The sequence below is a fragment of the Xiphias gladius genome, chromosome 3 (genome assembly GCF_016859285.1).
Source record: "Xiphias gladius isolate SHS-SW01 ecotype Sanya breed wild chromosome 3, ASM1685928v1, whole genome shotgun sequence".
NCBI classification, from domain to species: Eukaryota; Metazoa; Chordata; class Actinopteri; order Istiophoriformes; family Xiphiidae; genus Xiphias; species Xiphias gladius.
Window position 1 is genome coordinate 25,569,650 of NC_053402.1, and position 12,284 is coordinate 25,581,933.

At 42.3% G+C, this 12,284-nt stretch overlaps 1 protein-coding gene across 3 annotated transcripts in view; it reads left to right on the forward strand.

The window, feature by feature from the left end:
* zgc:158376 (uncharacterized protein LOC100101643 homolog) overlaps window positions 1-9,947 on the forward strand; it is a 28,276-nt gene extending 18,329 nt beyond the window's left edge. For 2 of the 3 annotated variants that reach the window (XM_040124014.1, XM_040124016.1), the window contains 3 exons: window positions 1,326-1,487; window positions 2,455-2,718; window positions 3,718-9,947. In XM_040124014.1, the coding sequence (XP_039979948.1) occupies window positions 1,326-1,487; window positions 2,455-2,718; window positions 3,718-3,986 (695 nt within the window). In that variant the 3' untranslated portion in view covers window positions 3,987-9,947. The remainder of the gene's footprint in view (window positions 1-1,325; window positions 1,488-2,454; window positions 2,719-3,717) is intronic. The other variant, XM_040124015.1, reaches the window with a different exon arrangement.
* The last annotated feature ends 2,337 nt before the right edge of the window (window positions 9,948-12,284 follow it).

Below are 12,284 nucleotides of genomic sequence, written 5' to 3' on the forward strand. Positions count from 1 at the left end.
AATATAATGTCCCTCGTTCCCGTTTTGTAAACTTTGTCAAAACCTTTGTGAAAACGTGCTCATTTTTCAGCTTAGTAGTATTTTTCATTTTTCCTGGCACACATTATTTTTGATATATCTTTTTTTGATATCTTCAAATGCTCAAACATTAACACATCTACGACACGCTGATACAAGATGTTCTCACTGGTGCAGTTTATAAATATTCTACACTCAGCGTTAACTTATTAGCATTTTTCTGCAGCTTTCAGCTGGACCCTTCCTCAGTAGTGCTAATTTTGTCAGCTATTTTCTATTTAGTCCGAGTTCTGAGTCAAATGTCTTTGTTAATTTTTATCATATTTACTCAACCTCATCGTGTTTTATAGGTCAAGTTTTAGTTGACTAAAGGTCAGGGCATTTTAGTCTCATCTCAGTCGAAGTAAACAGTAACTATTTTAGTCTTTGGTTTCAGTCAGTGAAAGGTGTTGACAGTTAGTCATCAGATTACATTGAACATTTCAGTCAGTGTAGTCTAGGATTGTGGCGTTCTCACCAGCTAGCTTATGGCCAAATTGCTGCCCTTCTGATGAAGCCATGCATTCGTTTTTTTCTCAGCCTCATTGTAATGAAAACGGGCCCAAATATCACCATCGTTTCTTTCTCCCAAGCCCTGACGTTGTCGTCATTAACCACCGGTGTCCTCACTGGGCTCCATACTGTGCTCGTTGTGCTCGTTGCTGCCGGCCACAGTGGCCCTGATGTGGCGCGCGCAGCACAGGAAACGGAACCGCTGCGTTGGAAAAAACGGTCTGTAATATTTCGTCTCCTCGGTTTAGAAAATAAGGAGAGATTTGGGTAAAGTTTTTATTCGTTAAACTACATTTTAGTATCGTCTTTTTTCGTCAGCGATCTTACATGTTGATAACGTCACCGCTAGTGTTTAATGACGTCAGTGTCTCGTCGTCGTCTCGTTTCGGTTCTTGACGAACATACTTAGTCATAGTTTCCCTTAACGGAATTAACACTGTTCTTCTGTGGTCGTGCAGCAACAGATGGTTGTGTATCACCACCTGAGCAAGTTTCATTTTTTTATATAAGGCCATGGGATACGGTTGAAAGCTCTCACCAAAGCTAGTAAGTGAATCTTGAGCGTAACCTTCGCGCTCAGCTGTTCTGAATTTTCTTTTATTTTGTTTTTCCTTTGCTTTGACACTCATCGCCTTCATGTAGCTGTTGGCAGCAGGTGTCAGTTTTTGGTTCATTTCTGTTCCATTAGTAGTGACTGACTGTCACCTGACTCACCTGGGACTCAACTGGAACTCTCATCTGCATTTCCTGTTCAGGTCTGTTGGAGCTGAATGTATCTGGGTGCCCGTGGCCGGCGGTCTCGGCTCTGTGTCAGGCCGTCTGCCCCTGTCTGAAGCTGCTGGATCTCAGCAGAGTGGAGGACCTCAAAGACTCGCACCTGAGAGAGCTGCTGGCCCCCCCGCCTGACACCAGGACAGGTGAGACACTCGCACACCAGTGTCACCTGACAGGAAGCCTGAGATTAAAACACTCAGTCAGGGCGGATTAGCTCCATGTTTTTACGTCTAAAAATGAGTAAATCTCAAAAACCAATCTCTAGGTTCTGGGAACTTGTTATGAACAATTGTGATGTTGCTGTTGATGGTTCATAGACCAGATCTTTATTCAGAAATGAACAGATGATTCAGAGCAGCCTGACGGAAAGTAACAGATTAGTTTCACTATGTTTCTAAATGAGCTGTTTGAGACAAAAAAACACAAGAGAAGTTTTCCCCAGACGGAGTCACATCTTTGTTGAGGCAATGTTTTTTGAAAATGTGAATTGCCTTAAATTCTTGAATAATTAAACCCTACGAATAACGATTTAGTTGAGGCATTTCAGCTGGACTTTACGGGGATGATTAATGGATAAAAAATAAAAAATGGATTGTAATCTATTGAGGTATTTTAATGGGTTACTGTGTTCTGTAACACAGTAACCTTGAAATTGGCAGATTATAATATTAATTACACATTAAAACCCTATGCAAATAATGCCGTAAAAATACTTGCATATGTTCTAAAATACAAGCCAGTGTGATCGGGTTGAACCTCTGAATTTTACCGAAAGTGAAAAATTAAGGTCTTTTGCTTTAAGGCAAGAATGAAGGGGTATGTGTAATATTTTAAGGGATATCGACTCCCTTAATGTACCATAATCCAAATGAATTGATCCCAAGTTAAACTAACCCTGAATTTTCAACTTAACGGAAGAATTGAGGTCTCAGGGGTTTCACTTGTACCTTAATTAAAGCTTAAATTAGCAATGGATTGGTCACGTATTTCTAATTAAATGTGTAATTAATGAACGGTCTTTTCATTTTTGTTTCATGGTAAAGGAAATACTTAAAATCTTAATTATAAAACAAAACCAAGTCATTCACATAAGATTTGTCTGTCATACAGCTCATCAACCCGTCTCTCTCTCTGCTCTGATTGGTCGATCAGCTCACGGTGAAACCAGAGTGGGCCGTTTCCAGAACGTCACGGAGCTGCGATTGGCCGGTTTGGACCTGACGGATGCGTCGTCCCGTCTGTTGGTGCGTTACGTTCCTCACCTGACCAGGTTGGACCTGAGTCAGTGTGGAAACATCACAGACCACACAGTTCACAACCTCACCTCCCCCATCTCCCCCCTGAGAGAGAGCCTCACCCACATCAACCTGGCAGGTAAACATCCACCTGAAGCAGGTTTCAAACAGTGTGTGTAACATAAACAGGAACATACAACCTAACAACCAGCTTTTTAAAATCCTGTTTATAAAATCCAATATTTCGTGTCAACCCATCAATGAGTAAAGAGGTGATCTGCGATAGACTGAATGTAAAGTTGCCGGTGAAGGAAAGATAGCCCAGAAAGAAGAGTGGGTGGGGGGGGGGCAGCGGAGAAGGGTTTTGTGACGTGTTTTAATTCTGATGCACTTGAACTGAAGCTCTCACTGGTCTGCACCTCTCTGTGAAACATCTACAGGCAGCGTCGTCTTTTGCATGTTAAAAAGACAAAGTGCAAGCAGCACAGGTAATTTCGTGGCCCCGCCCCTACGTTTTTTTCCCTGGGCCTTTATTTGAGACTCAGAGAGGAAGTAATGACTAGAGACATGTCAAAGACCAAGGCAGAAAGAACCGCGTCAGGAAAGCTGAAAAAAACCGAGCGGTGAAGGATGCGGTTAAAACCGGATCAAACTCTACGGTTCAGTACTGCTTGAGACGGACCTGACGAAAGCCTGCGCGCTGGACTCCTACGTAACATGGCAACTTCAGCAAGGCAACTAGATGAGGAGCAGCAGAGCAGGTTAGTTCACTGGTCAGTTGAGCCTTATTTAGTCAGGAAATCTCACTGAGATCAGGTTCTGTTCTGCAGAAGGGATCTGAGGACAGATTTCACAGACACAAGATCACAACAAAACATTTCAGTCACTAAACACACACACACACACACACACAACTCAAACTCAAACAGTCACACACATTAAAAGAAATATAAGCAAGTGAAGCTTTAAAGCCTCAGAGGAACGAGTGGCTCCAACTTCAAGCTGTTGGAGCTCAGTCCAGTAGTGAGGAGCATAAGACTGGAAACCAGTCTGTCCCAGCTCAGAGTCCCCGTCTCTCCTGTCACTCTTGTTTGCTACCACTGCTGCTGTACCTCCGGACTGTGTTTGTGTGTTTCAGGTTGCGTTAAAGTGACGGAGCAGTGCGTCCCGTTGCTGCGTCGCTGCTCCTCCCTACAGACGGTCGACCTGCGCTCCTGCTCCCTCCTCTCCTCTGAGACCGGACAGCTGCTCTCCTTCCCCTCCCACACCTCCTCCTCCTCCTCCACGTCCTCCTCTTCCTCTGCCACCACCACTTTCGCTGCTTCATCCTCCTCCTCCACGTCCGCCTCCTCCTCCTCCTCCTCCTCCTGTCCTCCCGAAGACAGAACGCTGCTAAAGAACAGCTAAAGTCCTCCTCCGTGTCGTGTGACACTTGGTCCAGATGGCCTGAAAGCCCCGCCTCCCAGCTCATTACACTACAGACAGGTGAGCAAGAGGAGGAGGAGGAGGAGGAGGAACATTTCTCCTGAAGCTGGAAAGTTTTGTTGGTTGGCGAGTAGAGCGACCACAGGAGGAGGAGGAGGAGGAAGACGAAGAGGAAGAAGAAGAGGAAGAGGAGGAGGAGGAGAACACATATTTTGGGACAAAGTTGTCGGTAATACTTAAAAAAAAAAAAAAAAAAAAAAAAAAAAAATAGAAACCCTGAGCATGTACATATTTGTTCTCTGTACAATTTTGGGTGTGTGTATATATCTGTAGTTTACTGTAAATGACCCTTAACCTTTTACACCCCCCCCAACACACTCCTCTCCTTCCCTTCTTTCCTTCTATGCTTCCTTCCGTCCTTCCACCCTGTGACCAATCATCATGCCAGGCATCCACCTGCTCGTCTGTAGCTGCAGAACAGGGAAATATGTGGAGAATCAATACTCGGTGTTGTCTGGATTTTAGTTGCTGTTGTCTGAACGGTGACGATGCCCCTCCGACACCCCCACACAGGAAGTCAGAGAGTTGTAGGTTTGACTCTGGGGATGATATTTTCCAACTCTAAAGTAACAACAGTCTGACATTTGTGTCTCATGCAAAGTCAGAAGTGTAACTCTGACAGTTTTGGAGTTCTAGAAAAGTTGGAGCTAGGCTAACATTTTCCCTCTGCTTCCAGTCTTTGTGCTAAGCTAGGCTAAACACATCTGTGTCTCTAAACTGGTATCCATCTTCTCAACCGACTCTGGGGAAGTGGATCGTCCTGACGTCAGACTGTCACTCTAAAAACGCTCCTTTTCAGTATAAAGTCTGGTACAAATCAAGAATACATTAGGTAGAAGTGGGTTTAAATGTGAGGAACTGATGAATCAGAATGAAAACTCTTAGAGTTCGGCCGATCTGAACTGACAGACTTCAGGTTCTGGTTGTTTGTGATGCTGTGATTTGCCCTGATTTCACTTCAATGCCTCCGGACAGGGCAGCGGTTGGTGTCCAAGCTGTTTCAGTGAGCTGAAAATGAAGTTCGAGGTCTTGTGTTGAACTTGAGAATTGACACGAGGCAGGAAGCCTTTTATAACGTGAGGCTTCAAGGCCGGGATGTTCTCGTTCTTCTTGTAGTTGCATCTTTGAGATTGCAGATGCTGTTAAGACGATCTGACAAATTTTCTTTAACACTTGGATGGAAACCGCGCCAAAATGACATCAATCCCAAGTGCACGTACCTTTTTACTTCAAATGAAAACGTCAAATCAAATGAGAGAGATGTCTGACAGTCGACGCCGTGGCTGGTATTAATCCAAAATAACTATACCTAAGAAACTCTCTGGGATTTTTCTGAAAGCTCCGATATATATATATATATACAATATATATATATATATGGGGGACGACATGTAACAAAGGAACAAAGGCCCCTGAGTGGACGTCAACTGGGGATGTTGTGGCCCAAGTGTTGCCACCAGGGCGCCCATAGTAAACCCAGATTTAACGGATGTGGTGTCATGTCAGTGCACAGTATTTTCAACTCGCATAAAACCGATTCTGCAGTCGTAAAACCATCTTAAGTTGATCAAACAGTAATAAACGTTGGAGTCTAATCAGGCCGTGAAGACGGACGCTGACATGTTCCTGCAGCTTTCCTGGGTCAAAAATAATGTAAATACTAAAGTTTAGCCAAGTTTATAGAACAAGAGTATTGTGAGAAGATACTGGTGGGAATAATCAAACCTGTCAGATGTTATACGTCAGCCGGAGTCCGGTCAAGTTTCTACAACTGAAAACGAACTTCTGCTGCTTCTCTGAATGAAAAGTGATTCATCGAGCGCAGCAGAAAAACGTCTACGGCTACTCGCTCACATTCATCTGCAGTCAGAGCCGGAGCAGAGCAGAACGAATGTACCTGCACGCCGCGTTAGACGCTGAATCCGCCATCCACACGGAGACCGGGCTGCAGGATCGCAGCGCGTCAGCGTGTGTGATGGACATCGGCGTTAATGTGAGTGTATAAACCCATTGGTGGAGGCAGACCAGTGTAAACCAGACCACTAAGCTTTCAGTCTGCGGCGTGAGCAGCAGGTCAGCGCAGGGTCACACAGTCCCCAGAGCTCAGTTAATAAGAACGGCCTAGGTTTATTTTGAAGGTCCACCCCTCCATCAGCGAAGAACCTGCGATCCTCCAGCAGTCGACGTTTACCAGAGTCAAAGGTGGTGTGGGCTTTTTTCAGAGAAGCAGAACGAACGGCTGTAGTCTCTGCAGGCTGCCTAGTTGAAGTCCTCTAAATTTCCTCAGTGCAAAGGAAGTATTAAGGTTTCTTTTTCAAGGAGGTCAACCCCCCATCTCCTCACCTGACAGGTCAAGAACCTACCATCAAACATCCCCAGCAGCGTCCCGCTGTTCTCTTTGCTTCCAAGTTGGCAAAAACCGACGTTCTGCGCGCTCTGCCGCCAAGAATGAGTCTTTGCGTTTGTCTGAAAATTCTCGGCTACGTGAGAAATGACTCCACCCCCGCGGGGAGTAAGCTTTAAAAGTCAAAAGTGTCCAGTTCTCGTGGGCAGAAATATAATTAACTGAACAAAAAAGTTGCCAAATGTTAAATGGTGTCTCAACACGAGCAGCGTTCAACAAGAGACGACGTGTTGTTGGAGGCTGGATTTTTATTCTCTGTTTTATTGGAGCTAGGCTAACGGTTTCCCCCCGCTTCCAGTCTTTGTGCTAAGCTAAGCTCAATGGACCCATCTCTGTACTAGAGATGAAATTAATGTCCATCTTCCACACAGACATATTGTCTAAAATGTCAGACTGTTCCTTTAAGCGACTCGCTGACTGTCGATCAGATCAGATCGCTGCAGGTGAAGTTTGTTCAGGTGTGGTTATGGTTCGAGGTGTTTTCCTTCATGTTCCCTCGTGTGTGCGTGTGTGTGTGTGTGTGTGTGTGTGTGTGTGTGTGTGTGCGTGTGTGTGCTCGTGCGAGCGAGCCATCAGACCGACAGCGCTGGGTGTGTTGAAACTGAGCCTCAATGTCTTCAACATTCGCCTCAATCATTCGTCTTCCCCTTTGTTTTTGTATCGGCTCCGCTTCCCTTCGTCGTCCGTCTGCCTGTGTTCATCACCTCTGATCGGATTCTCGTGGAGAAGTGATTGATCATGTTTTTTCTCAGGAGTATTTTCGTTTTCTTTCCCGTTTCTCTTTCAGCTGGTTTTCATTTCTTTCTGTGCCACGGCAGCACTCCCATCCAGTCCAAACTGAGACATTCCTGCTAAATCAAAAACGACTCCATCTCAGTTTGTTTTTCAACATTTCACACTCCTTTCTGTCTGAAACAGTCCCATCCGTGTGTACGCATCTCTGTTTTTCTGTGTTCTACGTTATGAAAGTTACTTTCTGTGTTTGCCGCATTGATCAGTTTGAATCTGTTTGCTGTGGAAGCCCATTCCTGCCAGGAAAGAGGGGGGGGGGGAAACGATAAAGTTTAAATATTCATGGAAAAGTCAAGATTATGAGAAAGTCATTCATAATTTAGATTTTAAAACAAGTCTAGATTTACTCTCATTATCTTGATTCACATATTATAATAATCTTGACTTTATTATTTAATCTTGATCTAGTAAATCAAAATTCAGATACTGTCTCATGGTCCTGATTTACCGTAATCTTGATTTACTATCTCAGAATCGCGACTCACTATTTTTAATCTTAATTTATTATCTCATGACCTCGACTTAATCTTGTAATCTTGATTTACTGTATCATAATCTCGATTTAGCATCTGATCATCTCCGCTTATCTCAGAATCTAAACTCGCCATAATCTTGATTTATCTCACGCTTAATTTACTGCCTCAGAATTTTGACTGATTTACTATCTCGTGATCTTGGCTAATGGTTATAATCTTGATTTATTACCACGCTCTAGATTTTCCTCATAATCTCGATTTACTATTTCATAATCATAATTTATCTCATAATCTTAACACATCGACTGACTTTGATTTACAGTCTGATGTTTTTGATCTCATAATTTATTGTTCAGATTTTAAAAAGTCATAATCCCAATTTACTTTCTTCTAATGTAGATTTCTTATCATCTTGATTAGTTTCGTAATTTTGACTTAAACATCAGAGGATACTGTCATAATTTTGATGTACCATGAGTATTTTCTTTTTTTGTTCCTAATTTTTCTCCTATTTTTATTTTCTTGGCTGAAATGGGCTTCCGTAGTTTCTCAGGGGCCTCACTTAAGAAAAAAAACGACCACAACCCGAATGTCCTGTCAGGGTCATTGTTAAAATTATCCATGTGACGCGAGAAATCGATGAAAGCGACTGATTCCTTCACGAGAATCGGTCGCTTTGATCAGAAACGCAAATGTTGTCATACAGATGTTTCATAAACGACGGCCTGACGTTTCTGACGTGGTGGAAACGCAGAAGGCCGATCGGATTCGTACCCTCGGTCCCCTCGCTACGCTCAGCCGTGGCTGTCTGGGGTTTACGTCGCTTCATGTGTGAACCGGCCGCCTAACAAGTGAGGCAGTGGCACCGAGGGGAGGGGTCAGACACGTTGGGCACGTCAGCTTTTCACGTGTCACCAGGAGGACGAATCAAAGAGCCGACCGGTCGTGATGAAGAAATAACGAGCATTCGTTCGTCGGCATCTCCTGGTACCGGCTGCCGTGTTGGTTAGCTGATTCAGCGTTAGCCACGCCGCTCCGCGTTGTTGCATCACCTCTGCTGCTCCGCCGTCAGAGATACTGTCCAACAAAGACGTAAAACTGAATCCGCATTTTAAATTAGCTCGAGAGACCGAGCGGGAAAACGGTCGCGTGGAACGCCAACTCAGTGTCTCGACCTTAGACCGGCGGCGCTAGCAGGTTAGCAATCCTAGGTAGCAAGCTAACATTAGCTAGCTAGCGACTGTTAGCCTGCTACAGAACAAACAACGTAGGCTGCTCGTTGTTAAGATTACGATTTAGGCTGAAATGATTAGTTGATTAATTGCCTGATAATCGATTAATCATTCACTTTATTTTTCATGGAAGAAGAAAAACACCAAAAGTTCTGTCGCAAAGTGAGCGCAGCGATAATGGAAACGATCAGTCGTAAATCTTAATGGTATCGTCATTATTGTTATAATTGTTGTTGCTGTTATTTTATTTTTACGTATCGTAGCATCATCACTGAACCGGCCGCGGCAGCAGAGGTCGCACATCCACGGAAGATCAGCCACGTTAACCAGCTGGTTGGTGTCGACTGGTGCGGGTCTCAGAGCCGCCGTAGTCCATGAAATGAAAAGTATTAGTTCAATTTCAAATTGCCATGACACCTGTTGTGCCATAAACTTGCCAGATCAACGTTTCACCGTGTTAAAGTCTCAATGGATCAGTTTTTGTGTGCTATTTTTTGTATTCTGTTGTGGTTCAGTTGTTTTTACTGTGGCGTGGGGCTCGACACCTGCGGCCCCCACTTCCTGTTAATGATGCTTCAAACTTCGCCTAGCAACAAATGAGAAGATCAAATCTGATTGGACAATAATCCCTGACTCCTGAAAGCTCTTATCCAATCAGACGCCCTGACACATCTCACCTTCTCTCTTAGTAAAAACTGAATCGTTGTTTTAAAGATGCACTGGATCATCATCACCTTCATCCTCACCTTTTGCCAAATGTAGTTTTTGTTGTGAAAAGGGGCATTTTATCCTGTTTTTTCTTTGTTTTTTGTTCTTTTTTATTCTTTGTCCATGACTCTTCCGTTGTGTTGATGAAAAAATGAGGAAGAAGTTGGAACAAAAAGTAAAAAGAGACACAAAAAGACCAACTCAAGGCAGCTACGTATGAGTGACTACTGTAAAATGACTAACTAATAAAGAAGCAATGGGTTTGTTTTTACAACGTCTGTGTGAGTTTGTTCATTTCTCAGTTAAACAGAATTTCTGCAGGTTGATGAGAAATAAAACGCGTAATAAAAGACCACAAGTTATAAACTAACAGATAAAAAATGTGACCATGCAATCGATGCATCTCTGACCTGTTTACGTGGTAAAATTACTCTCAGGTTATTTACAAACTGTGGAGAAACTGGTTTTAATTTCTCATTCAACCGTTAATTTCTACTAGAAAACACCTTCAACATACATGAGTTTTCCCACAGTGTTTAAATATTACAAGTATCAGTCCTGCAGTCTAAATCCTACTGAAGTAAAAGTACAAGTATCATCTGCAAGTATCAGTGGTAGAAGTACTTCATGTAGTTCCAGTATCGCAGTAAAAGTACTTCCTGTAGTTCCAGTGTCGCAGTAAAAGTACTTCATGTAGTTCCAGTATCGCAGTAAAAGAACTTCCTTTAGTCCTAGTATCACAGTAAAAGTACTTCCTGTAGTTCTAATATCACAGTAAAAGTACTTCATGAAGTTCCAGTATCAGAGTAAAAGTACTTCCTGTAGTTCCAGTATCACAGTAAAAGTACCTCCTGTAGTTAATATAACACAGTAAAAGTACCTCCTGTAGTTCATATATCACAGTAAAAGTACTTCCTGTAGTTCCAGTATCACAGTAAAAGTACTTCCTGTAGTTCCAGTATCACAGTAGAAGTAATAAATGTAGTTCCAGTATCACAGTAGAAGTACTACATGTGGTCACGGTATCACAGTAAAAGTACTACATGTGGTCACGGTATCACAGTAAAAGTACTTAATGTGGTCACGGTATCACAGTAAAAGTACTTCATGTGGTCACAGTATCACAGTAAAAGTACTTCATGTGGTCACAGTATCACAGTAAAAGTACTTCATGTGGTTCCAGTGTCACAGTAAAAGTACTTCATGTTGTTCCAGTGTCACAGTAAAAGTACTTCATTTAGTTCCAGTGTCACAGTAAAAGTACTTCATTTAGTTCCAGTATCGCAGTAAAAGAACTCACTTTAGTCCCAGTATCACAGTAAAAGTACTTCCTATAGTTTCAGTATCACAGTAAAAGTACTTCCTGTGGTTCTAATATCACAGTAAAAGTACTTTATGAAGTTCCAGTATCAGAGTAAAAGTACTTCCCGTAGTTCTAGTATTGCAATAAAAGTACTTCCTGTAGTTCCAGTATCATAGTAAAAGTACTTCCTGTAGTTCCAGCATCACAGTAAAAGTACCTCCTGTAGTTAATATAGCACAGTAAAAGTACCTCCTGTAGTTCATATATCACAGTAAAAGTACTTCCTGTAGTTCCAATATCACAGTAAAAGTACTTCCTGTAGTTCCAGTGTCACATTAAAGTAATAGATGTAGTTCCAGTATCACAGGAAAAGTACTTCCTATAGTTCCAGTATCACAGTAAAAGTACTTCCTGTAGTTACAGTATCACAGTAAAAGTACCTCCTGTAGTTAATATGGCACAGTAAAAGTACCTCCTGTTGTTCATATATCACAGTAAAAGTACTTCCTGTAGTTCCAGTGTCACATTAAAGTAATAAATGTAGTTAAAGGATCGCAGTAAAAGTACTTCCTGTAGTTCCAGTATCACAGTAAAAGTACTTCGTGTAGTACCAGTATCACAGTAAAAGTACTTTGTGTAGTTCCAGTATCACAGTAAAAGTCCTTCCTGTAGTTCGAGTATCACAGTAAAAGTACTTCCTGTAGTTCCAGTATCACAGTAAAAGTACTTCGTGTAGTACCAGTATCACAGTAAAAGTACTTTGTGTAGTTCCAGTATCACAGTAAAAGTACTTCCTTTAGTTCCAGTGTCACATTAAAGTAATAAATGTAGTTAAAGGATCACAGTAAAAGTACTTCCTGTAGTTCCAGTATCACAGTAAAAGTACTTCGTGTAGTTCCAGTATCACAGTAAAAGTACTTCCTTTAGTTCCAGTGTCACATTAAAGTAATAAATGTAGTTAAAGGATCACAGTAAAAGTACTTCCTGTAGTTCCAGTATCACAGTAAAAGTACCTCCTGTAGTTAATATGGCACAGTAAAAGTACTTCCTGTAGTTCCAGTGTCACAGTAAAAGTACTTCACGAAGTTCCAGTATCAGAGTAAAAGTACTTCATGAAGTTCCAGTATCAGAGTAAAAGTACTTCACGTAGTTCTAGTATTGCAATAAAAGTACTTCCTGTAGTTCCAGTATCACAGTAAAAGTACCTCCTGTAGTTCCAGTATCACAGTAAAAGTACCTCCTGTAGTTAATATAGCACAGTAAAAGTACCTCCTGTAGTTCATATATCACAGTAAAAGTACTTCC